This window comes from Schistocerca piceifrons, chromosome X (genome assembly GCF_021461385.2).
Source record: "Schistocerca piceifrons isolate TAMUIC-IGC-003096 chromosome X, iqSchPice1.1, whole genome shotgun sequence".
Taxonomy (NCBI): Eukaryota; Metazoa; Arthropoda; class Insecta; order Orthoptera; family Acrididae; genus Schistocerca; species Schistocerca piceifrons.
This window is the reverse complement of record NC_060149.1, coordinates 528,616,261-528,641,786: the sequence shown is the minus strand read 5'-3', so window position 1 is coordinate 528,641,786 and position 25,526 is coordinate 528,616,261. Positions and strand designations below refer to the sequence as shown.

Genomic DNA, 25,526 nt, shown 5'->3' with positions numbered 1-25,526 from the left:
GTTTTATGTCTACCTGGGAGCTTTGTCTTGTTCTGAATCTCATGTAATGTCACAACAGTACTTCCAAATTGGGACTGTATTCTTTAAGCATGAAATCTTTCCTGTCTCATCATCTATAGGTTCAGTGTTTATCCTGGGGTTGTCAATGCAGCCTTCAATTGTAGACTGATGATAATCAGCATCTTCTACTCTTATTCTTCTGCCACATCATCTTGCTTAGTTTCTTCTCATTCTCAATCTGCTTTCCCCCTCACCTGCTAACCTTTTTCTTTCTGAGGTCTCTTCACTTTTGTTTCCTATTGAATCAGCTTCCCTATTCACTAACTTCAGCCAAAATGTTTATCTCCATGGGTTGTGTATCTTAATGTTGCATTAACACTCACATTATGTTTCAACTAATATTTATCCTCTGACGAATTGTTGATTTCCATTTCTTTATCTGAGTCACTAATATCTACATTACCTTCTTCCCCTTTTTCTACGATAGTCGACATTTCACCCCCCCCCCCCCCCCATATCTATTCTTAAATACTTCACCCTTCTCTTTGTTTTGCTCTAGTGATCCTTCAAAAATTTCCTGTTCTTCTCTGTTTGAGCCTGGGTTATCCACTTTCTCATTCATCATTAACTCACGGAGTTCCATCACTTTCCCTTCTCCTAGTGTAGAACTCGCCAGGTCATTGTGAAACTCACCCATTTCCAGTACTTTACACACCTTTGGTAACTCTAATATCTGCAAGCATCTGGCTGTCCAATCCTCCTATTTCCACAATAATGTATCCTTGAGGATCAAGGTGAATTTACTTGTTATTTGTGGCTCACTACTAGCATCATATATTATTGTGTAGTTGCCCCATTAGGGAATAGACTCTACAGGTTCATTTTTATCATTTTGATGGTAACTTATTCCTGGATAACAGATTAATTTGGGGAAGACTTTTTTGTAGGGTGGCTAGTTGCACCCCACTTCTGGCTGACTCTTCTCTGAGGCAATATTTTGTTTATCTGGCCATTTGAGTGGGTCTGTAAATGAAAACTACAGCTACAGCCTCTGCCTCTGCTGTTAACTTTTTCTGCTACCTTAGTCTGAATACCTAAATTGCTTTTTTGGTGCCCTTATTTGTCTATGATTATGGAATCTTTTTGAGTCTTATGTTTCAGATCAATACCAAAAGTCTGCTTCAACTACTCAACTTAAAAGGTCTGTCTGAAGGAAGGTCAAGGTTTTATATCCCATCAACATTGAGGTCATTAGAGATGGAGCACAAGCTCAGATTGTTCAAAAAAGGTGAAAGGAAATTGGATGTGCCCTTTCAGAGGAACCTTTGCCTGACAAAATTTATGACAATCACAGAATACTTAAATCTGGATGGCTGGACAAGGATCTGAACCATTGTCTTCCTGAATGTGAGTCCAGTGTGCCACCAACTGTGCCATTTCCTCAACAATGTCTCAAGGCTACTACCAAAAATGTTCACAATTTTCTGCACTTCCCTGGGAAGTTTGTGGCTTAATTAATCCATAATATCCTCCCCTTCCATGGTTGGATCTAGGTATTCTAATTTACCTTCACAAAAAGCCTTTATCACCTCTTGGGAATTAGTATAGTTTTGGCTATGAATCTGGTGTCAAATTTTTCAAAGCTTGTACACTTGTCAAAGGATTTAATGGCCCATCCACATGCATACCCTAAAAGCAGCTGCAATATTACAGACTCATACCCTAAAAATCAATATGCTGCAGAATTCTTGAAAATATTTTTAAGGTCAACTATAAGAAATTCCCTTTGGACAGAAAAGATTCTGTCCACAAATAAGTATGGATTTAGAAATTACCTCTGATGCAAAACTCAGCTTGCACTTTTCTTGCACAGTGAACCATGGATAAAGGGGCAACAGGCAGATTCCGTTTTCATAGATTTCCATGAAGGGTTTAATATAGTGTCCCACAACAGACTGTTAATGATGGTCCAAGCATACAGAATAGGTTCTCAGATATGTGAGCGGCTCTATGACCTCTTAAATAACAGAAATCAGCATGTTGTCCTTCACAGAAAGTGTTCAGAGAGAAGGGTATTGTCAGGAATGGCCCAGGGGAAATGTGTTAAGACCACTCCTGTTTCTATAAAAATATAGATGATCCCATGGATAGGTGAGCAGCAATCTGCAACTGCTTGCTGATGATGCTGTGGTACACAGGAAGGATACAAGATGAATTAGACAGAATTTCTGTTAGGTGTGATGAACGACAGCTTGCTCTAAACATAGAGAAAATGTAAGTTAATGCACATGAGTAGGAAAAACAATCCTGTAATGTTTAAATACAGTATCGGTGGTGTGCCATTTGGCACAGACAAGTTGAGTAAATATCTAGGTGTATCATTGCAATGTGATATGAAATGGAACAAGCTTCTAAAGATGGTAGCAGGGAAGGCATATAGTTGATTTCCACTTATTGGGAGAGTTTTAGGAATGTGTAGCTCATCTACAAAGGAGACCACATTTAGAGCACTTGTGACCCATTTTTGAGTACTGTTGGAGTCTTTGGCATCCCAAAGCAAGTCTGATTAAGGGAAGACATCAAAGCAATTAAGAGATATGCCACTAGATTTGTTACCAGCAGTACTGACCAACACATGTTACGAAAATGCTTTGTGAACTCAAGTGAGAATTCCTGCAGAGAAGACAACATTGTCTTTCTTTTTTTCCTTTTTCACAAAACACTATTAATAAAATGTAGAGAACCAGTATTTGGAGTTGACTGCAGTACAATTCTACTGCTGCCAATGTACATTTCACATTAAGACCATGAAGATAGGAGAAACTAGGACTCATACAGAGGCATATAGACAGTGATTGTTCCCTTGTTACACTTGCAAGTGGAACAGGAATGAAAATGACTAGCAGTGGTAGACGGTACCCTTCACCATACACGATATCGTGGCTTGCACAGTATTACGTACATACAGATGTGCCATTGTAATACAGTCATGTTCTGTCATTCCCTTCATAAGCTTTTTCTTACATTCATCAATGAAGTCTAAAGGATGCAATTTACATGTGGGATTGAACTTTTTATCGAAGAGAAACAAGACTACTGCAGCAAGAAGTTGGACTGAATTTACTAGCCCTTTGGTTCATTCTTTGCTCAAGATAATTGATCTTTTCTTGTATCCCTTCATGAATCCTTACCAAATTTTCGCATCTTTCTTTTATCTGAACTCCATTAAATACACCATCCTCAGTCCATGAATCAACTTGGTCATTAATTTTAATAAGTTCCTCACTTACACTGCTATCAAACTGTTCACATTTATCTGTTATTTCTCCCTTAAACCCCTCTAATTTACTACCAAATTTTTTGATGAGCTGCACTAACCTTGTTTCAGATTTTCTGTTCATAATCAGCCACTTTGCCCATATGCTCTTTCAATTCTTTGTTTGATAATGTCATACTTCACAGTATTTATTGTCAATATTCCTTGGCAAATTTTTGAACATGTCATGGTTTGACTTATTCACTGTCCTCATGTCTTCCTGCATGATTATCATCATGTTAATTATATGACACAACATGTCATCTTGTGAATTACTCACTTCAGGTTTTACTAGGTCTAATGTGTATTCCACTTCTGCTCCCCCTCTCAACTGTAAATGAGCACCATCTTCATCTCTCTTCATGTCTGAATTTCCAACATGTTCACTCAAATGTTCTTTCTGCATGTCCTCTTTAGTATTTGGTTGCTTGTCATTATTAGATTTGTCCCAGTCTTCTTTTACCATGCCTGCCGTGTTTGTATTGTCCCTCCCTTTCAGGAATCCCCATCCTGTCTTCCCCCTTATCACCTTTGTGCCTTCTGTCTAGCACTGTTCTCACCTCACACATCCCTTCTATTTTTGATGTAAAAAACTTAATTTTAAAAGAAAAAATAGATCCCTCTTCAATTTCAAAATATCTTTATTTAATTTATTTATACAATTAATTCAAATCTATACATTATCCCACACAGAAAATTACATTTATTACCATTTTTTGTTGGATTTTAGACAATCAAAAGAATGTTCAGTTGGTGAGCTGGAAGTACAATGAAACAAATGTGGTAACTTCAGATATAACTAGACATGAAAGATGAAGAAATTTAAATGAATGTTTACATACTACTGATTAGATATTATCTGGTTACTCTGAACAGTTCTATGGTAAACAATAGCATATTAACTTTAATATGTAAATTTAGTTACATACTGCAGACTACTCTTAATATTTTAATTTTGCTTACAATGTTACATATCTAACTTCTTAATGAACATTTTCCTCTCAACATTTCAAGGCCATTGCAAAATATAATATTTGTCTTTTAACATTCAGTCTTAAGAAATAGAAAAATACATTTATGTATTACTGTGGCTCTGTAGTCAATAACATTTCTCCACATAATTTAAAAAGCATTGTGGTAGCAATTTATATGAATGCTAAAGAAAACAATAGATAATAAAAATTGATTGACACACTGAGTGGAGAAGACTTGAAATAATGAATAAATATTTCACAACCAAAAATTTTTCATTAAAAGTTTTACTGTTTTTATTTTTTCAAGGCTTGTATTTGATTACATAAATTGGCTAATCAGTGTTTATTAACAGTCCTGCAGTCATACTTAACAATTTATTTCCCCCTCTGAACTTATTATTTCTGCCAAGAAGTTATAAAAACAAATGTACTGTAGCTCACTTTTATTCTGTAGTGAATGTATTCATGAACATAAATTCAGCATTGTGTTCAGGGAACATGCGACATCAATGAAATGTTAAAAATTTAATAAAAGATTATCTTAATTAAATTTTGATATTATCATTACATTTCCTCATATTTGTGCAGAAAATTTTATCATTTGTGTGAATGAATATTTAATAAAGTGATTGAACTGCTCTCCATGTATTGATTATCACACAGTAATCAAATGTAACGCAGCACAAACAACACACTCAACTGTGTGGTGATTATTTTACTGCAGAACATGCTGAGACAACACAAACATCTGTTCTCTGCACTCATATCACACAAAAGAGCTTGTTTCATAATAAAATAAGTATTTTCACTTTCTGGATTTTTCTAGATCAGTCCGGTATGTAGAACCTACAGTTTATAATGTTTCCCATTGCAATGTATGACAGTCTCTCCATTTTATTACATTAGAATAAGAATGGAAAGGTTACTGATCATGCAGAGCTCTAAATGCATTATTTCTTAATATAAACATTCACATGCATGAAAGTATTTTATTACCCTATTTTCTTAATGTAAACATCCACACGCATGGAAGTATTTTATTACCCTATTTTCTGGATACAAACATTCACATGCATGAAAGTATTTTTATTACCCTGATTTCAGGCATTTATAAATACTTGTTGAGTTTGGCTGGAATCTCTCTCTCTCTCTCTCTCTCTCTCTCTCTCTCTCTCTCTCTCTCTCTCTCTACACACACACACACACACACACACACGCACACACACGCACAACCCCTCAGTCTCTTTGCAGCTTCTCTCCACATCTACATTTCTATACTACTCTATGCCCTCTCCACACATCAATGTATGGTTACATCAATTAATGAAATTAAACTGTAAAACACCTATCACACACAAAGCCCTTAATAACATAGTAATTTCAGCACTGTGAGCTAAGTTGCCTACAAGGAAGGAAGCACAAACATTAATATACATTCAGACATATACAAAAGGTCATGAAGTAAAGCTGCAGGTTTGCTATGTTTAGCACAATAATTTAATTCCATCACATAGTCTTAACTTAAATCATCAGTTTTTTAACTGAAATTGTGAATGTCAACACTTTCCCACTAATGTTGTTCTGTCATACATAAACATTAAAATTATGGTTACAGATGAGATCATGAAGATATGCTTTTGCTGTTACCGTCCAACCAACTCCATTAAAGTTCAAAAGCACTCTCTTTTTATTACATGTCCTTGTTTTTTATATTCTGCAGCAGTAGTTCTGTTGATGAGGCATGGACATTCAACATTAGCTCACGAGTTCTCTCCACAAGTGATCCCACATCTTCTTTCTTCAGTCCTGTAGTGTCTATTGGTGGAAGGATGGTTATGACAGCTTTTCCTACAATAAAGAAGTTACTTAAACATATCATAGATTCCTTTTTAAAAATTTTATGATTAGTGGTGAACAGAAAACCTAATTGCTAGATTTTATACACAATTTTTCAATGGAAGTGTCCTATGAGATCACTCATGAAAATATGTTCACCCTACATAATTGAAATGAATATGTGCATACTTCTAGTGAACTTCAGTATTAATTTTTGGACAGGAAATTAAAGCAGAGGCAGAATATATTACTACCAGGGGTTCTATTCCAGAGGGGAGGGAGAGTGGGAAGGAAAATTTTAGAATATATGTTCTATCATCAACATCTTTGTGGGGGTGCGAAGAGAGAAATGCCTACATTCCCTCCAGGTTTTTCTTTCTTCTGTTTAGTATGTAGACATCCAGCCTGTGGAAGACTTTCTGCATAAAGTCACGCTCAAGCTCATCCATATGGGTTGACCCTCATGTTACTTCCACTGATGAAAAACCTGGAAACTCGTATCTATATATGGTTTCAGTAAATTGTTCTTTGGAAGGGGAGGGATTTATGGGCCCCTCCCCTCCCCATCACCCTTGAATTCACATGTGCAAGGAAGTGTGAGGAATGGCAGCTTGCTCTAAATGTAGAAAATGCAAGTTAATGCAGATGAGTAAGGAAAACAAGCTTGTAATGTTAAAATACAGTATTAGTGGCATACTGCTTGACAAAGACAAATCAATACAATATCAAGGCATAAGAGTGCAAAACAATATGAAATTGAAATAGCACATAAGGATGACAGTGGGTAAGGCCAATCGTAGGTAACAGTTCATTGGTAGAATTTTAGAAAAGTGTACCTTATCTACACTGATGGAAAAAAATCACAACCCCAGAAAATAATTAACATAGAGTAATGAAATTTTGGGAATACATTTGCCTAGGTAACATATTTAAGTGGTTAACATAGAAAAATCACAGGTTAGTGTATGCATGAAAAAGTCACTGCAAATGTGAAATGCTGGTACATTAATAACTGGTGTAACCACCAGAATATTGAATGCAAGCATGCAAATGTGCATGCATTGTATTGTATTGTACAGGTTCCAGATGTTGGATGTGAGATGTCAGTTTGTGCACTAGAGTTCCATGCGTGTTTCAATCAGTTGGTCAATTCAGGCACAATTGATGCTGTTTGTGGATGATGTCAGAGTTGTCATCTGATGATGTCCCACATGTGATCAACTGGAGACGGATCTGTTGATCAAGGAGTCCAAAGCAAAATGTTGACACTCTGTACAGCATGTTGTCACAACAGCAGTGTGAGGGTGAGTGTTATCCTGTTGGAAAACATCCCCTGGAATGAAGTCCATGAATGATAACACAACAGATAGAATCACCTGACTGATGTACAAATTTGCAGTCACAGTAGGTAGGATACCCACGAGAGTGCTCCCGCAGCCATAAAATCGAACACCAGACCATAACTCCAGTTAAAGGCCCAGTGTGTGTAGCATGCAGACAAGTTGTAGATCCAGTGGGTGTAAGATGCAGACAGGTTGGTTGCAGTTCTTCAACTCCTTCTACAAACACACAGCCATCACCGCACTGAGGCAGAACAAGCTTTCATCAAAAAACCCAATGGACCTTCAGCCTGACCTCCACTGAGCTCTCGCTTGACATCAATGAAGTTGCAAATGAGGGCAGTTTGGGGCCAGTGGAATGCACACTACAGGGCATATGGCTCAGAGCTGTCTTTGAAGTATGTGATTTGTAACAGTCTGTTGCGTCACTGTGATGCCAACAGCAACCCAAATTTCTGCTGTGGATGCAGTATGATATGCCACAGTCATATGCTGAACATGATGGCCTTCCCCCTCGGCAGTGTCACAAGGCTATCCAGAGCCCAGCCTTCTTGTGACCATACTTTCTTGTGACCACCACTGCCAGCAACCACATACAGTGGCTCCAAAGTCTTTCTGGCATATCAGAGAAGAAATATCCAACTTCTTGTAGCCCTATTACATCACCTTGTTCAAACTCAGTGAGGTGATGATAATAACATCTTTGTTGCCCCAAAGTTATTCTTGACTAACATCAGCTGACCATGTCCAATCTGAAAGTGGACTAACACTCATAACTGTTACAGCATGTATTTAAAGTAAACCTAATTTGCATCCTCATAGTGGCAATACTAAAGCCACTCTTGCGCAACTGGCATGAAATTTAAATAAGTATCATCTTTCAAATTTAGATACATGCCTACCAACTTTTGTTTATGTTGCACATCTTCTTCTTAGTGTTACATTCCTTTTTTTCCCTTTTTTCCTGGCAGTGGATAAATGAGGCCGCAAACAGAACACTACGGAGACCCATTTTTGAGTGCTGCGTGACTACTTGGGATCCCCACAAGCTTAGATTAAAGGAAGACTTTGAAGCAATTCAGAGGCATGGTGCTAGATTTGTTACCAGTAGGTTCGATCAACACACAAATATTACACAAATGCATCTTCAACTCAAATGGGAATCTGTGGAGGGAAGTCGATATTCTTTTAGTGAAACACTGTGGAGGAAATTTAGAGAACAGGCTTTGAAGGTTACTATAATACAGTTCTACTGCTGCCAATCTACATTCCGTGTAAGGGCTGCAAAGATTGTTCGGTTGGTTTGTATGAGGGACGGGACCAAACAGCAAGGTCATCGGTCCCATCGGATTGTGGAAAGATGATGAAGGAAGTTGGCTGTGTCATTTCAAAGGAACCATCCTGCCGTTATTGCCTGAAGTGATTTAGAGAAATCACAGAAAACCTAAATGAGGATGGCCGGACACAGGTTTGAACTGTCATCCTCCCGAATGCTAGTCCAGTGTGCTAACCAATGTGCCACCTTGCCCGGTTGCCACAAAGAGAAGATAAGAGAAATCATGGTTCATACAAAGACAAACAGACTTCATCAGGTTACCTTCCATTAGGAAAGTTGGTGCACTCAGTGACTGTGATATTATTTATGAATTATAGAGCACAGCAATCAGTCGTCCTTTTTTGTTGGTTTTATCTGGCAAATCCAGATTTCAGCTAGTGGCTAGCCATTATCAATGCTAAAAGTACAAGTAGTACACGGTCAGGCTATACTATAAAAAGTTACAACTCATGGCATAACCTATATAGCTTATAAATTAGATTACATTCCACTATTTTCTAGTCTCAATACATGTCAGTTCCCTGTTGTTCAGGCATCAGTCACAGTTCTTTGAATACTACTTTATAAAGAAGGTAGGCAGAAATGTGAAGTGGTCATGATAATGAGATCAGGGCTATGTTTGTGAGAAAACAAGTGATGAGTGATAGCTCATATCAGTTACATTTTGAACTTGCCAATTTACTTTCGCCTTTAACCTTCGACACAGTACTACATGGTGATAGGAACACAGTGGATAATGTGGTACATAAAGCAAAGCAAAGACATCATAATAAGATTCTGAGCTTGGAAAACAGGGCGACAGTGAGTAATGATGTTTGTGTATCAAAGTTCAACTTCTTCCCAAGAGTGTTGAATTTAACTAACATTATTTTTGATCAGAGTGAAATGGAAATCCTTAGTAAGGGTATGAAGTTTAATGTAAATAAGAAAGTGGATTGTAGGGCTATAAAAGGCTTGTGGTCTATACTAAGTATGCCATTTATTCACTGAGAGTGCCAAAACTTGATCAGAATAAGATTTGTTTAGCAATTAATAATATTATTACGAATGAGGTTAATAAACCTGTCCCCAATTCTATAAAGGAGAAAAGACTTGTTGAAACTATCAATTCTAAGCTTTCTGAAAGTGACGCCATAGTAACTAAGGCAGAAAAAGGGGGAACAATTGTGATAATCGCAAAAGATGTACAGCAAAAAATAAAATTCTTTGAAGATAATAATATTAAGAAAATCGGTAACGTCCAAAGCTCACAAGAAACTGCTTGATCAGTTGAAAACCTGCAGTGAGATAATATCACCAAGGGAGGTACAGAGACTAAAGGTTATGAACACCCTGGCACCCACACTCAGGACACAAATAAAGATACATAATGAAGGCTATCCAATATGCCCGGTGGTAGATGGTAGTAGTAGTAGTCCTTTCCATAAAGTGGCTGGAAAATGCCTGCGGTCTCTTAAAACTCATTATAAATTCTATAACCAATTTTCCATTAAAAATAGTATTGAACTTATCAAAAAAATTAGAAATACACCAATAACTGATGAAATGAAATTTGTTTTTCTCAATATCGTCAACTTATACACAAACATACCTATTGATAAAACTGTGCAGGTCATTCAGCATAATTTAATGGAACAAAACAAGCTTTCTATGAGGGAAGTAGATGAATTCATTGGGCTACTTACAATAATTTTGAAATGTAACTACTTTAAATTTAACAGTGACATTTATTCCCAACACGACAGTCTCAGTATGGAGAGCTCAGTATCTGGAATGCTCGCTGACATCTTTATCAATCACACTAGAAAACAGACCCTTTTCTAAAAATCCTTTGTTGGCAGAAAAAATTGTATACTACTTTAGGTACGTAGATGACACACTGCTGCTAATACAGGGTAATGATGATGTCATCAATACTACAGAAGCCAAATTTAATAACTAGCATGAAACAATTAAATTTGTGTGTGAGACTGAAACAAATAAATCTATTAATTTTCTAGATCTATCAATTCGGAATGAAAATGGTAGGCACACATTTGTTATCTTTCACAAAATGACTTGTGCTGATGGAATTGTGGATTTCACTTCAAACCACCCAGTTCAACATAAGACATTTTGCAATTTTGCTATCAATCGGGTGTTCAAAATTCCATTGTCAAAAGGTGAACATGATGATTAAATGGCAACAATAAGGCACATTGCAAAATTGAATAATTATCCACATGACTTTGTAGGTACTATATACAAGAACACAGTAATAAATACAAAAATAGGACACTTTAAAATAATATCGCTTCTAAAGAAAATACTGAGTTTGTTAGTTTACCTTACAATGGAAAAATGAGTACAAGTATAGCAACTATCTTTAGAAAGTGTATTTTGAAACAAAAATAAGTTAGGGTGTATCTTGCAACACACTGTAGATGCAAAGAACATATTTCATGCTTCTGGAGTTTATAAAATTGATTGCCTGGACTGTAAGGCCTGTTATGTTGGCGAAACAGGAAGGAGGCTGGAAACTAGGTTTAGGGAACACGTCACATTGGGCAGAAAGGATACCATGGAGAAATAAAGTACGGCTGCTCATTTACTTACAACAACCTGATTAATGATTTGGTCATTATGAAAAATGCACTCTTCTGGGGATTGTTTGGAAACTTGTTGCTAGGAAACAGTATAAGGTTTGACCTAGAGGGAACAAAGTAGCTCCTGCCATCTTGCCAATATATAGCAGCCATTAGCATAATACTGTACGAGTATAATGGTTATAACATTGAACCTACAGCACTTTCCCCATGGAATGTTAGTTTAGATGCATATACATTGTTAATAACAGCAATTCAGTGTACTGATTTTATTGTATTTATAATTAAAATGTGGTTGAAGTGCCACAGAGGCTAGTACTCTCTACATCTGTAATAGAATACCAAATCACACCAACCATCCATCTTGCTAACATTTGGCACCATCTACAGACAACTCAGTTAATACTAGGAACAACATATCTATTATGATGATTAAATAAAGAGAAAAATAATACAAAGATAACAACATTTAAATCAGATCAATTCTAATAGTTACATGTGCCTCCTTGTGTCTTGTAAATAAATTTTAAAAAAGGTATTACCCATCTGAAATTACATATGTGTTTAGAGAATAAAAAACAACTGACTAACAAGGAGTGAACCTGGAAATTTCCTTATATTTTCTATGTTTACTGGCAAATGTGGAAATAAGTCGGTCAGCAATTTAAAGAATTTTACTTATGTTTTATTTTGTGTAATTCCCATGCATATTGGAAGTTTTTCACTTTCCTTTGAATGTTATATATTATGTATTTCACATAGAGGGCGTCATACAACCAATCAATGTGTTCTCCACACAGCCTACCTTCTTTATACAGTAGTATTCAAAGAACTGTGACTATGTACGAACAACAGAAAATTGACATGTACTGAGACTAGAAAATAGTGGTATGTAATCTAATGTATAAGCTATATAGGTTATGCTGTGAGTTTTAACTTTTTATAGTATAGCTTGACCATGCACTTCTTGCATTTTTAGCATTGATAATGGCTAGGCACTAGCCCAAATCTGGATCTGCCAAATGAAACCTACAAAAAAGTATGACTGATTGCTGCAATCTATAATTCATAAACAAATAGACTTGTTTTTCTCTCACTCCAAGTGGAACAAAAAATGACTAGTAGTGGTGCATGGTACCCTCTACTATGCACCTTATGGTGGTTGGCAGAGATGCCAATAAAACTTCATGGTAGTGAGAGGAGAGAAAGCAGAGAAAATCTATAGCTGAAACAAGCTTACTATTCTAGCTGCCCCTGTACAAGCTCATCATGATAAATGGAAATTCATTGTAGCTCAATGTGTAGTCACAGGAAATAACTGTCATAGGAAACAGGTAAATAAAGAAGTTTCTGTGACTGAAACGGCTTGAGTCAGTAATGAGGTACTTGTCACCTACGATTTATTTGGTGCAAACTATTAAAAGAGAAGCTATGCAGCTAAGTGAACCTAGTAGCTATTATGAAATGAGGCCATTGTGCCAGAAACTGAAATTACAGAACATGAGTCTGTGAATTATTTGAAGACATGACAGTGGCCAAATAGGATCAATATAATTTGTGTTGCAAACATGACCGATGAAGTATGTGGCAGCATATTCCCACAAGACCTCAGACTCTTTTTCATAGTACTTTACATTCTCATTAATGAACTTTCTTTGCCATTGTAAACTGATTATTGGTCACTTCTTTGGCAGTGAATACTATTCAGTACTACTGATATCTTTTCCTGAGGATATGACATAAAAATGCAAAACATGGTATTCCACGAGCATTCAAGGGGATTAAAAAATATTCTGCATATGCAGCTGTAAAGGTTGAAAGAATGTGATTCCCCACCACTGAACATTTCATTTGCTCACATCAAGTATCAAAGACCACACACAGAATCAAATAAAGGAGAACTTAATGAGGCACACAAATAAAGCAGCAACAGAAAGGATGCAAGAAATGCAAGTGAATAAAGAAAATATGACCAACAATTAAGCCAGAGAAACTCACTGAAGTGTTGATGATAAAGAAATAGAGGAAAGGAGGGTCTCACAGTATAGTTATGATGAATTGTTCTCTGATGAAAATAGGAAAATAGCATGCTTGTTAGTTGCCTCTTGGCCTCCACATTCTATAGCTTCTTGCCTCAAAGCCACCTATAATAATGCCCCACAACCATACTTATCCAGTACCCAGACTCTCTTTCCAGCAGTCTCCCATTCCTCCGTCCTGTGTCCCCTCGAAATCCACTGCCAGGCACAGGTGCTGATGGCTGCCTAGGTCTCTCCCTCCAAGCCTCAGCCACTCTTCCCCAGCTCTCTCCCCCACCCCCCACCTTTTCAGCCTCAACCACTCTTCCCCAACTCTCTCTCCCATCCACCACCTTTCTGTCCTCACCCACTCCACCCATCATGTGTATGAGTGTTTTACCCTTTACTCCTTACATTATATAATTATATAAGTTGGATATTATTCTCGCCTGTTAAAAGTTCATGCTTGTGACATCATTTTGGTAAGAAGGTTTTTTGTTACACATGGACCATAAGCAATGGCATATCATGGTTTCATATTATGGAAAGGATCTGGAAATTGGGAAGATTGAAGGAAAAGAACGACGTGTTTTCAAACACCAAAGGAAACCACATCTACAAACATTCACAGTTGTTTCATCTGTGAAACAATAATCCATTCAGATTGGTGAAGACACTTAGTTCTGTGACTTTATAATCACATTAAAGGTATCCTTTAACAGTGGGCTTATCAACCATAGAAGACGTATTCAAGGAGATAAGAATCCCACAACATTAAATGGTTATACATCTGTTGCATACATATTACTTACTAGGACAAGAGGAGGGATAGAAATAAGCATGAAAGAGAATAGAAGACATTTTGAAAACTAAATTCATCATACATGAAGTCTAAAACAAATTAGATGTGAAGTATTATCATTGAGTGAGATGGTGAACAAGATTTGTAGGCCAGTAATTAACTATTATACTTAAACAGATAATTTTTAAGAATAGAAATAATGTCATCAGCTGCACAATTTTTATTAAATTAACTTCTTGACAAGTTTTGGCAAATTAATTTGCCATCCTCAGAAGATCATACAATTAAGCTTACATCAGAAAGCAACTGCCAAGCAAACTCTGGACAATGGAGTCCTACAAAAACAAAAATTTAGTGACTACCAGGTTTGGATCACAATTAACAGCTGATTAAAAACCATAAGTACAGTAAAAGAAAGATAAACATACAATTATTAAAAATTTTACATAATACTGTCAAGCAGTTAAAAGGTAACATAAAAATGTGAAGATGTGGTGACGAAAAACAACTTTGTATTATAAGTAAAATATTAAACCACCATGAGACATATGATGAGCAACAAGAGACTGATAGTTTGACTATGAAAGATTTTACATGTATAAGAAGCAATGAAAGTTCGTGTGCCTAAAAGCTTTCGAAGACTAAGACAAATAAGGGTGCTTGTGTCTATAACTTAAGTCAAACAAAACAGAACATCAGTCTTCAAGAAATGGAACACCTTTAAGACCTTACATCACATGCTAATGAAGTGTATAAATTTATACACGAAAGTTACATAGCTTGTACAAAGGGCTGAAGAATGGGTACAATGATCAGGTTTACTGAATAATCAACTGATTGTGGTGCCATGAGCTGACAGAGAAGTAGTGCTACATTGAACTTTCCAGTATCTTGACATAGAGGCTGACCGCTGGATACAAGTTTTCAGTGGCACAAGTAAGTGGGCGCATCCTGGCTGACAGTGGTTGTAAAAAGGGAAGTCCTAAATGCTCAACAATGAACAAGCTGCAAGATTTTGATAAAGTTCGATATGAAGCTGAAACTGAAAAATAACTTTATGTTCATCCATCAAGTGATAATCAAATATGGAAATTTGAATGTCTTACTGCAATTCTGATGTAGAGCCAAAAGTATTAAATAACCTAGCAATATGGCCTTGTTTCACATGGGTACGTATCACCAGACGACTTGTCTAGCAAAGTGGTAATTTTACTTATGGGCCACTGCATAAAGTTATGATTAAACTCCAGAGAACAGCATTAGGTTGCTCAATATCATTACTTCCATACAACTTAAATGATTCTACACCTGCACGTACATTTACTCTCTGCAAAAAATTGTGAACTGCATGGCTGAGGGTTCATCCCCCTGTACCAGTTATTAGGGCTTTTTCCTATTCCATCACATACTGAGTGAACAAAAAATGATTATTTAAATTCCTCTGTGTGTGTTGTAATTAATCTAATCTTATCCTCATGATCCCTGTGGGAGCGATATGTATGGGTTGTAATATATTCCTAGAGTAGTCATTCAAATCCAGTTCTTGAAACTTTCTCAGTACACTTTCTCAGGATAGTTTCTATCTATCTTCCAGGTCAGTTTTTCAACATCTCAGTAACACTCTCCTCTGACTATTTGTGCTACCCTTCTCTGTGTATCCATTGCTAGTCCAGTTTGGTATGGGTCCCACACACTTGAACAATTTTCTAGGTCCTGTTGCATGAGTGATTTGTAAGCAATCTCCTTTACACATTGATTGTGTTTCCCTGGTATTCTACCAATAATCTGAATTCTGTTACCTTGCTACCCACAACTGGGCCTACAGATCATTCCACTTTGTGGCCCTCCAACTTGTTACACCACATACTTTTAGAGTTTACAGATTCCATTTGTGATTCACTAACATTATATTCATAAGATACTACATTTTCTTTTTCATTTTGTGAAGTACACAATTTTACACTTTTGAATAATTCAAATAAGCTGCCAATCATTGCACCATTTTGAAATATTATCAAAGTCTGGCTGAATATTTGTACACCTTCGTTAAGACTGTATTTCATTGTAGATAATTGCATCCTCTGCAAAAAGTGTGGGGTTACTGTTAATATTGTCTACAAGATCATTAATATACAACAAGAACAGGAAGGGACCCAACACACTTCCCTGTTGTACACCTGAAGTTATTCTACATCCGTCGCTGACTGCTCCAGTCAAGATAACATACTGTGCATCCTCCCCAACAATAAATCCTCAGTGCAGTCAGTGATTTAAGCAGCATACACTAGGAAATTTCTCAGGAGGTACAGAATTATCTTTTCCATATTTAGTTTCCATTTAGAGTCAGATGTCACGGCAATGATGGACAAAAATGGTTCAAATGGCTCTGAGCACTATAGGACTCAACTGCTGTGGTCATCAGTCCCCTATAACTTAGAACTACTTAAACCTAACTAACCTAAGGACATCACAAACACCCATGCTTGAGGCAGGATTCGAACCTGTGACTGTAGCAGCAGCGCGGCTCCGGACTGGAGCGCCTAGAACCGCACGGCCACCGCGGCCGGCACAATGATGGACACAGCAAGCTACCATGCCATCTGGTCCAGCATGAATCAACATTAGTGAAACATATATCAAAACCCCTTCAGCAGTTTCTGATTTGAGCCTGAACGCACAAACAGAAATGGTGTTGGGGGAGTTTAATTTATAATATGTTTAGAACAAAAAGATATGTACAGATGTACATGTTCTGGTAATGATAATTTCTTGTGGCTCAATGGCCTTCACTTCATGTCCATAGTGGGCAATATGGACTTGATCCGTGAAGTTGTGCAGGCAGCCAAAAATGTACAAACCCCAGAGCACAACATGAAAATAGGTCACATAACCATGACAATGGCATTTTCGAGTGAGTGGAGAACTGTTGCTGATGCAGGGAGCAGCGAAAATCAAAAGACACCCTTGACTGTGTAAGCAGCATATCACACTGCTAATGATGTCATCATATTAATCAAAGTGAAGATAACTGACACGATGGAAGTGACTCTAATTTCCCTGCACATAGATGGCAGCAGTGGCACAAAAACAAATACGAGCTAGGCTGTCAAAGTAATGAACACAGGCCCGAGCAATGGTTATAGAGCCATGAACCAAAAGTGACGTATGTGAACCAGTCTATTAGCCATCAAAATCTCTACAGTTGTAACTGAGATTAGTTTTCCAATACAGACAGAAAAATGTGGTGGCATGTGGATGACTTCAAGGAGTTCTACAATTCACTGCTAGATTGAAATGGCAGATGCCTTGACTTCATCTGCTCTCAATCCTGTTGTGATTACTGATAAGATCTGATGGTAGTTTGCAAAGAACAAAATGATGAAACAGCCCATAGGGCTACTGCTGTTATGTAAATTTTGCACTGTTCTGTGTAATGCTTCAATGGATATTTTATGGGACCTCAGAACCTCATCTCAAACAATGAAAGTGGATTCCTGGATAAATTTATGAGTATTACTTTGCTGTGAAATATTAGAGACAGTTTAAGTGCTGTCAGCATGAAATTTCAAGGGACATTTGACTGTAGAATGGGCAGGTTGTAAACAACCTGTGATGTTCATTCCAATGTGGTGTGGTAGTTGGGTATCCTTACATCTATCACCATTAGATGGAAAAGGAATAATTTTCACAGCAGCAGGGGACTTGAATTCATCATAGTTCAAGTTAGCATGCAACATTTATAAATTATATACAAAAACCATCCTCATAAATCAGTCTACCTATTAACAAATACAGATCAAAACCATTACAGTAGCCCCTGAGATTATCCCTAACATACAGACCAAAGCAAGCAAGTGACTTCATTTTATATATTTAGAGATGAATGCTCGAATGACAGAAATTTACTATTGACAATATTAAAATACATCTAAGATGGTCCTGTGCAGATAACATTATGGCAATACTGAATATGCCTGTAAACAACTGTTTATGTGATAGATTACTGTGAGAGGGGATTTTATCACCAACTTCATTGCCAGGAGGAGTGGAACAGAAATGAGTCACAATATACAGTAAGCTTCATGATGGCAGCTAGCAGGACACAGTCAGTCTTTGTCACTAGGCCTGTCCAGTTGATAATACTGCTGAGAGATGGCCACAATGTGAATGATGTAAGGTATCATCAAATAACATCTCAGCAACCTACTCTGATGAGCCAAAACATTATCATCACCTGCTCAAAGGAATGTTGGTTCATCTTTAGAATGCAGTAGAGCAACAATTCTGCATAGCATGGGTTCAACAAGTCATTGATTAGTTTACAGAGATATGTGGCATCAGATGTTTAACCACAGGTCACACAATTTCTGTAAATTATGGGCCTCTGGTTTGTAGGCGTAGGGCTGGTGCCTTATAGCATCAAAGATGTGTTCCATCAGGTACAGATCAGATGAATCTGGTGGCCAAGACATCAACATGAGTTCACTATCATGCTCCTTAAAACCCTGTAGTACAATTCTGGCCTTGTAACAGACAGTTATGCTGCTGGAAGATGGCATTGCCGTAATGGAAAACATCACAATTAAACAAACACATATGGTTCACAGTAATGTTTACACAGTCCAAAGTGTCATGGTGCCTTAGATTACTGCCACAGATCCCATGAAAACCCAGGTTAATGTCCCCCATAGCATAATATTGCCTACTGATCTGCATTCATGGCACAGTGCATGTTTTGAGCATCATACCAGCATATCTGGACATGACCCTCAATGTGGTGTAACTAGAGACAAGATTCATCTGACCAGGCAACATATTTTCATTAATCCATGGTCCATTCTTGGTGATCATGTGTGCACTGCAATTGTAACTGACGATGTGATTGGATCAATATGGGAACATGTAGGGACTGTCTTCTGAAAAACCCAATACACAACAATGTGTGCAGAATAGTGTGCTCCAGAAGACCTGTGCCTCCACCAGTATTGCATTCTGTTGTCAGATTAGCCACAAATCACCACACATCATGTTTTACAGAGCAGGCAAGCCTCCGACCTCCACAAACTGTGATGAGATGTGGATGTCCAAAATCTTTTTGCATTCTCATAGTTTCATCATCTTCCAACTACTTTCCATAAATACCCACAAGAACAGGATGTGAGCAGTCAACAAGCTTCAGCACTTCTGAATGAACATCTCAAAGTTGGCAGGCCATAACAATCTGAAATTTGTTGAAGTACTTTATGTCAGTGAATTTCCCAATATGCCACCTATATCAACACTACAATGATTTCCTATTCCTCTCTGCTCCACCTATATACTTTCCTTAATGCATGGTGTACATGCAGTGTCACCAGGCAACATTTAATCTCACAATGGGCACAGGTCATGATGTTTTGTCTTATCAGTGCAATTCTGATATGTCTATGAGTGTAACTTCTTGGGAATAAAGTTCTGCAGACACATGGTGGTTTTATTGCATTATATGTTTTCTGACCTTAAACAAATGGGATGCATTCCTAGGTCTTGGTTCCACATCATTCTTACATTTATTCAGAAACCCTAAAGTTACCAATATGCACCCTTCCTGAATGCCTTCAAGATTGTTTTCATTTGAATGTTGCCTCAATTGTGTTTCAGCCCACAGAAGGATGGAACCACATTTAACAAGTTTGAAGATGTTATAAACACTCTTTATGTCATGATCACTGATTTCTTCTGCTCTATAAATACACTCCTGGAAATTGAAATAAGAACACCGTGAATTCATTGTCCCAGGAAGGGGAAACTTTATTGACACATTCCTGGGGTCAGATACATCACATGATCACACTGACAGAACCACAGGCACATAGACACAGGCAACAGAGCATGCACAATGTCGGCACTAGTACAGTGTATATCCACCTTTCGCAGCAATGCAGGCTGCTATTCTCCCAAGGAGACGATCGTAGAGATGCTGGATGTAGTCCTGTGGAACGGCTTGCCATGTCATTTCCACCTGGCGCCACAGTTGGACCAGCGTTCGTGCTGGACGTGCAGACCGCGTGAGACGACGCTTCATCCAGTCCCAAACATGCTCAATGGGGGACAGATCCGGAGATCTTGCTGGCCAGGGTAGTTGACTTACACCTTCTAGAGCACGTTGGGTGGCACGGGATACATGCGGACTTGCATTGTCCTGTTGGAACAGCAAGTTCCCTTGCCGGTCTAGGAATGGTAGAACGATGGGTTCGATGACGGTTTGGATGTACCGTGCACTATTCAGTGTCCCCTCGACGATCACCAGTGGTGTACGGCCAGTGTAGGAGATCGCTCCCCACACCATGATGCCGGGTGTTGGCCCTGTGTGCCTCGGTCGTATGCAGTCCTGATTGTGGCGCTCACCTGCACGGCGCCAAACACGCATACGACCATCATTGGCACCAAGGCAGCAGTGACTCTCATCGCTGAAGACGACACGTCTCCATTCGTCCCTCCATTCACGCCTGTCGCGACACCACTGGAGGCGGGCTGCACGATGTTGGGGCGTGAGCGGAAGACGGCCTAACGGTGTGTGGGACCGTAGCCCAGCTTCATGGAGACGGTTGCGAATGGTCCTCGCCGATACCCCAGGAGCAACAGTGTCCCTAATTTGCTGGGAAGTGGCGGTGCGGTCCCCTACGGCACTGCGTAGGATCCTACGGTCTTGGCGTGCATCCGTGCGTCGCTGCGGTCCGGTCCCAGGTCGACGGGCATGTGCACCTTCTGCCGACCACTGGCGACAACATCGATGTACTGTGGAGACCTCACGCCCCACGTGTTGAGCAATTCGGCGGTACGTCCACCCGGCCTCCCGCATGCCCACTATACGCCCTCTCTCAAAGTCCGTCAACTGCACATACGGTTCACGTCCACGCTGTCGCGGCATGCTACCAGTGTTAAAGACTGCGATGGAGCTCCTTATGCCACGGCAAACTGGCTGACACTGACGGCGGCGGTGCACAAATGCTGCGCAGCTAGCGCCATTCGACGGCCAACACCGCGGTTCCTGGTGTGTCCGCTGTGCCGTGCGTGTGATCATTGCTTGTACAGCCCTCTCGCAGTGTCCGGAGCAAGTATGGTGGGTCTGACACACCAGTGTCAATGTGTTCTTTTTTCCATTTCCAGGAGTGTATTTCAACAACAAAATCAAAATTTTTAGGTGGCAAATTCATTGATTTAATGAAAAACTACAGTGCTACATGTCACTCAAGCTACATTCCATTTTATAAAATTATGGTACACATTATGTAGATCTGAAAGACACTGCATTAAGATAATCTGGCATATGCAGTACACATTTAGTAGACAATACTGGAAGCAGTACTCCACAGAGTTTTGTTACATCCTACAACTATACAAACTGTCAGGATTCTGTAGTTATCAAGTTTACATAGTTACCTGGATTAAAAATTTTCTCCTTTGACTCAAGGAAATAATAGCGTGTTACAACAACTGGCTGAACAGGTGTCTGAGAAGCAATGGCAACATGGAAAGCACCCTTCTTGAAGGGCAGCAATGTAGGTCCATTGTTTCTTGTACCTTCAGGAAACATGCACAGTTTCATCTGAAAGAATAAACATCAGTTTAATAATAACAGTTCTTTTATTGTTAGCTGAGGACTCCTTTTCTCAGAGCACACACTTGTGAAGAAAACAAAAAAACTATAAAATGTTCCATGTTTAAATACTAAATTGGAAAATGGAAACATGAAAGTGGCTATGAAGTGTCACAAGCTACAGTTCTAGTCTCAATACATTTGAGTCAGAACAGGAGCAGAAGCATATTCTTTCTGAAACAGGATCAATCAGAGGAGGTCTGTCAGTTATGCAAATGGAAATGTATAATTTTTACTACTTATCCAGTAAGAACAACTATCCTATCACAGAAAGAAGACTTCTAAGAAACAGGAAAAAGAAGTGTTGGTCCTGGACTGATGGAAAATTAGTTCCAACAAGAAAATTTGGAGAAAAATTTAAAGTCCCCTTGCAACTCGTACTGCTTTCTGAGAACAATTTTTTTTGTTCTGATATGAGTTAATTTTTCTTTCACCAACAAGATAGGAATCTTAAAGATTCCAAAGTCAGCTATTCATCATAAGAATGTCAGTTCTTCATTTGCATTTCCTTTGGACCTGCTTGTGCTGTTCCTTTGGAGAAATTAAGTAGACACTCCAATTATCTCACAATATCTGTTTTAACCTTTCAGTGTTATTCATTTATTCATTCATTCATCCAGATATCAGCTCACAATGATATAGGATTTGTCATCATAATGCAATGAGAATAAATAGCTATAATATACTTACACAAAAAATATATAAGTATGTTTTACAGGGATAGGTAGGGTTGCTAACTTCTTACAGAGAAAATATGGAAGCTAGGAAAACCCTACAAAATAATCATTTCAAACAACATTTTCTGTAAAGAACAGTTGGAATATATTTAAAATGTGCATGCGTGTTTTATTTCATGTTATTGCTTGTACTGATTAACAGACTTTGCTTGTTTTTGCAATGATTCATTCCATTTTACATATGTAAATAATTCACTACAATTAAAACGAAAATTCACAGCTACTTGCAGATCTGCTTTTGTAAGGTCAGTGGTACATTTGCTGTGCACCTCTGTCCATTTATGGTTCATTAGGCAAAAAATTCTTTCTGCTCAGCATTTGAACCACGAACGATTAATACACACCCAACTACTTTCAACAAATTAGTAACCTGAACATTTTTGGCTCTCATGGTATAGAAAAGTTCACCCCACCTTTTGTTTGCATTGTCTTCCATGGACATGCTTCGCTTTGAAATATCCTTTGTGTCGCAAAATTCATTGCACAAAGAACCTACATCATCTATTTGAACTGAATCAATTATTTCTTCAAAATTCTTAAATTTCAGCTCAGAATTTAGAAAAAGGACTCTGTTGGCATTGGTGGACTCTATTGGAACTGGCAATTGATCATCAGAATTGAAACTCTCATATTAAAACAAGAAATCACAAACTCCGAATCTGGCCAGAACAATGCTCACTTCCTCTGGCCTATGATAATGTGGTCTTTCCTTCAGTTTCTAGGTCACTGGCTAGCTGAGCAGACTCCTAACATAAGCTCTCTTGCCAGGTTACTCGTCTACTTGTTCACCACAGACCCAGAGATAATAGGGAAAGCTGTAGTGTGTGAGGCAAAATAAATTATTTTAATTATCATTGCAGAAGTTAGAAAAATATGAGATAAATTTGAAATAATACTGGACACAGGACCTGACAAGAATATAGCTGAAATATAGGATTTTCTGGGAAATATGGGATATTTGGCAACACTAGGGATATAACAGGTGGTCTGTCATGGTCTTGCCTAAGGAACCATACCAGCACCTGCCTGAAATGATTTTGGTAGACCAAAGAAAACCTTATCAGGATTGTCGGACACAGTAAATCCCATCTTCCAAATATGAAGTCTGTTTCTTAATAACTGCACTACCATACCATATTTGGTTGGTCACACTGTGCAATGTTCTACTGATCACATACAGTTTGAACCAGGTAACTTTTGATATAAAACACAGTTTTGCACTGCACCGCTGTACACACTATGGATTGCTACTGGTGAATTAAGGATGATGAACATGCACATCTTCCTGTTCTATGGATTGCTACTGGTGAATTAAGGATGATGAACATGCACATCTTCCTGTACTCCCTTCAGTCCACCTGGAAAACTGAGTCAGCATCTGCCCTGATGAATATGTTGAGATCAGGGGTGACACTGCTATCATGCACTATATATCTTGGCACATCTGCATGTAAAAGCATTATGCTCTCATCATGTATTGTGACATGAGTGCTGCAGATGTCCTATTTCATAGTTAACACCTAGTCTGAGTTCTCTAAGCAAATTTTAATTGTGTATTACTTATGCATTACTTACAAAATATATTTCCACTGCATTTTTAAGTACATGTATGTAAGTAATCTTTTTCCAGTTCCTTGAGAAAAGTATTACACAATTTTATCCCCTGACAGAAAATGCAATTTTGAGATTTTTTTTTTTTTTTTGTTTTTCCTTGATAAACACAAGTCCAACATGGCTCTAGCTCCATGACTATGTACAAAACTACTAGTGAAATGCTAACTAATATTTTCACTGATATTCACAACAGATTGATAAATGTACTCACATAGTGCAATAAGGATACACAGGTCTTTAAATAGTTTTTTTACAATGAGTGTGACAACTACTTTTAGTTATTATTCCTGCCACTCTTGTCTGCAGTTTGTGACTTTCATATGGAGGAAAGAATCCAACAGCTATGAAATGAGTGCTCATAGGACTAATATGTCACCAAAAGACACTGGCTGTTACAAACTGATGACAGAACTCTAAGAGCTTAACATGCTGATGACATTATTTCCGTCAGTACCTTTATGTATTCATTCCATGTCAATTCATAATCAATACCCACCCTATAAACTTTGTGTTTGTTACACAATCTATAGGTTTATCAAACATGCTTAATATGACAGAGTTGTTGTCACTCTTTTTGTTGAAGTGCACACTATTTGCATTATTTCTGTTCAGTGAGAGTAGATAAGAAGTTGTTCTTCAGCTCTGTAATTTTTATGGCACATGAAGAACTTCAGTCTAATACTGAAATGCTAGTAAATGTACTTCATAACAGAACTAATAATAGTAATAAATACAGTAATCTATAATGATCAGATACCTTTTTTTTTACAAAACTCACAAATTAGTTGTAATTCATACGCTAACAGGATTTAAGAGTAATATATAAAGAATATTGGAATGTTATTTCCATCTATTCAAACATGTTCCCCAGAGTACCAAGGCAATTTTTGTGACCTGTATAAAAAAAGCACGGAATCTGGAATAACTCTTAAAATGTTTCACTCATTTTTACATATCTGGTGAATTTGCTACCCTAGAAGGCAGTTTTCAATGTAAAAACAATAACAAAAAATATACTATTTTTCTAATTAGCTAAGTTCAAGTGTAATGAATGCACTCTGTCCAACATTTTCTTCACTGAGTTGATTCTGCCTCTGAAATACAGTACTGGAAGGTTTGAGAAGTACCCATTATTGTATTCCCAAGCTGCCACCTGTGAAACGCCAACAACACTACTGGTGTGTACCACAGGTTGCCACACTAGCCAACTAGCTGCACTGCCCTCAGGAGGCCTGGCATCAACTAAATCTGCACTGCTGCCACAATACCATTGCTGTCAGCTTTGCTGCTAGCAGCACCCTTATGACACAAAACAGTGCTTCAATCACT

At 38.0% G+C, this 25,526-nt stretch overlaps 1 protein-coding gene across 4 annotated transcripts in view; it reads right to left on the bottom strand.

Annotated features, from left to right (window-relative positions):
• Positions 1-3,993: 3,993 nt before the first annotated feature.
• Positions 3,994-25,526, bottom strand: part of LOC124721577 (1-acyl-sn-glycerol-3-phosphate acyltransferase alpha-like) — a 787,251-nt gene continuing 765,718 nt past the window's right edge. For 3 of the 4 annotated variants that reach the window (XM_047246620.1, XM_047246622.1, XM_047246621.1), the window contains exons 8-9: positions 21,630-21,795; positions 3,994-6,138 (exon numbers count right to left, since the gene is read on the bottom strand). In XM_047246620.1, the coding sequence (XP_047102576.1) occupies positions 5,981-6,138; positions 21,630-21,795 (324 nt within the window). In that variant the 3' untranslated portion in view covers positions 3,994-5,980. The remainder of the gene's footprint in view (positions 6,139-21,629; positions 21,796-25,526) is intronic. The other variant, XR_007006350.1, reaches the window with a different exon arrangement.